The sequence below is a fragment of the Morone saxatilis genome, unplaced genomic scaffold (genome assembly GCF_004916995.1).
Source record: "Morone saxatilis isolate NCDOM2014 unplaced genomic scaffold, NCSU_SB_2.0 Contig17, whole genome shotgun sequence".
NCBI classification, from domain to species: Eukaryota; Metazoa; Chordata; class Actinopteri; family Moronidae; genus Morone; species Morone saxatilis.
Window position 1 is genome coordinate 24,421,711 of NW_023339729.1, and position 2,601 is coordinate 24,424,311.

The 2,601-nt window shown below is 34.4% G+C and overlaps 1 protein-coding gene across 1 annotated transcript in view; it reads right to left on the reverse strand.

Annotated features, from left to right (window-relative positions):
• Nucleotides 1–2,601, reverse strand: part of capn9 (calpain 9) — a 16,730-nt gene continuing 14,129 nt past the window's right edge. The window contains exons 15-20 of the mRNA XM_035659309.1: nt 2,102–2,166; nt 1,887–1,955; nt 1,547–1,625; nt 777–893; nt 384–442; nt 1–278 (exon numbers count right to left, since the gene is read on the reverse strand). Of these exons, the coding sequence (XP_035515202.1) occupies nt 252–278; nt 384–442; nt 777–893; nt 1,547–1,625; nt 1,887–1,955; nt 2,102–2,166 (416 nt within the window). The 3' untranslated portion in view covers nt 1–251. The remainder of the gene's footprint in view (nt 279–383; nt 443–776; nt 894–1,546; nt 1,626–1,886; nt 1,956–2,101; nt 2,167–2,601) is intronic.

Below are 2,601 nucleotides of genomic sequence, written 5' to 3' on the forward strand. Positions count from 1 at the left end.
CTTTATTTCCATTCATGCAGAGAGCAGAGAAAAAAAATCGCTTTTGTCCAAAAGCATAAGTCAGCAAATTTTAACATCCGATCCACCCCCCCAGTTTCAATACTTTAGCGCAGTATCTCATATTATTTGCTCAAAAACAACAGATGAGATATAGAGAGAGAAAGAAAATGCGTGAATTCATCAGTTTTTGGCCTGAATATTCAGCACGTTTGTTCTTCTGGCGGCTTCTTTTTGCTTTCAGCATCTCCTCCTCAGACGTTCATCGCCATCATCAGGAACTGAGAGGCAAAGAGAAAATAAAGTTACATCAAAATAACTTAAATAAAGTCCCAGAAACATTAAAAGCTAAATTAGGTATTAAGACAATTAATTTTTGGTTTTACCTGCATGATGTTCATGTTCACACGTCCTCTCTTGAATTTATCCATAGCCTGGAAAACTCCTGGTACAGAGAAAAAGTTTCAGTCAACACAAAGTGGAAAATTACTTTCTTAAAGGCGCCGTATGTAGGAAGAATGTTATTATTTTTTAATATATTATTCACTTTGTATTGCCAATTTGTGAACGTTAATGCAAAGCTTGTGAAATGGAAATACCTATGTTATTTGGCTAACATTAGCTTGCAAAATTACTTAAATAATTATCCTCACAGCTGTCGGCAGTTCACTTAAAGGCCACCGGTGTCACTATTACCAGTCTGAAAGTTACACACAGAACCTTTAAAGTTCAGTTTAATGCAGTTAATGTAAAGCTAGCAGAGGATTTTTTTTACGTACTGAACATGTTCTCAAGGCGGACGATGCAGGTGAGGTAGTCATCAAAGTCGATGTCGTAGTTGTCGTCAGCAAACCTCAAACCGATGAGCTGCAGGAGCTGGTTGTTCAGCTGCATACCTTCATGGGAACAGAGCGGCCACCGTTAGCCTTCAAAACCACCATTATGTCACTAATACGGCTCCTATTAATACTACAACAACTACTTTTACTCATATTAATACAAATAATGATAAAAGGAAATATAACTGATCCACAGTCACAGGTAAATCCTGTGAAATAAACACCTAAAATATGATAAATAGTATAATAACATACTTAAAAACACTTCTTGTATTGTATATATTGGTAAATATATGTTAAATGTATGTGAAATAGGTTTTAAAATGGCAATAACTGGTGTATTCTTACATAATATACTACACACTATGTAAATATACAGTATTTCGTAATAGAAACATCAAAAACAGTGTTTTATAATGTGCAATATTGAGTATACGATATACATTGTAAGTTTGGTTTTGACGAACTAACTCAATGGTCCACTTACTAGCGCTTTCTGACTGAATCTCATGGTCAAACTCTGTCCACTAAGAACGACTGTGAGCTAGTAAAATATTATTTTTGTCTACTTTTTTGGTTCAGTAAATGTCAATATGTCACATCTCCATACGTGGAGAAGTCATGTCCTTTGCGTGTTTGCCATTAAAACATTAAAATGAAAATGAAATGAAGATATTAAATTAATTGTGTCAACAGTTCTCGACTCTTACCTGCGGCCTTGAGAGCGCTACGAAGCTCATAGGACGACATCTTCCCCGAACGATCGGTGTCAAAGGACAAGAAGAGCATCTGCAACGACGGGAAAACAAATAAATTATTATATAACTACTGAACAGGATAACATAAATATATATATATATATATATATATATATATAACCAGTATATGAATTCAAATCATCCACATTGACAATATCATTATCAATATCACAGTGACAAACACATTAATGCACCAACCACCAATGCGCCTTATAATAAATAATTTCTGCGCTGTCATATTATTACTTTTATTTAAGTAAAATATCAGATTTACAGTTTTTAATCCACTTACAATCCACTTCTTCATCTTCTCCCAGAAGACCTTGAACTCTTGAAACTCCAGCTTCCCGGTGTTGTCCACCTGGTTCACTGTCAAGGACAAAACTTTGCAATGTGGTAATAATTTATCTTATTTTACGGGAAGAACAGACGCCGTCACACCGCCTGTCTGTCTGTGTGTTAGCAATAAAGTAAATATCACAGTCAGTCGGTGATGTGGAAGGATACATCCATCAGGTTGATAATACTGTGGCAGGTGCTGAGAGTCAGGCCATCAAACTTGATTTCTTTTCCTGAAGATAAAAAAAAAAAAACAGTGAATCGTTAAACAAAATAATACAGTAATATTGACAACTTCTTTTGGTTAGTACGGTTGCTTTTTGTATGTTTATGTGTGTCACTAGAACAATAAAACACTTTTACAGGACTACAAGCTACTTCTGTGTCTTTTACATGTCTTATGACTCAATTAATCAATAAATCAGTGGTTCCCAACCTGTTTCCTTAAGGGACATTTTCTATCATTGAATAAATAATTGAATAAACATACAACAAGACATATTTTATGGATGTTTCATATTATATTCAAAACTGTACAATGAACCCAAACAGTGAACTCTGGAACTGCAGGAAGTTTGTGTAAAACGAGAGATTTGGATGAATTTTGAGCAGATTATTTCCTGTTTAGTGAACTTTTTATACAATTCTCTGTCTTTATTATGTATTTT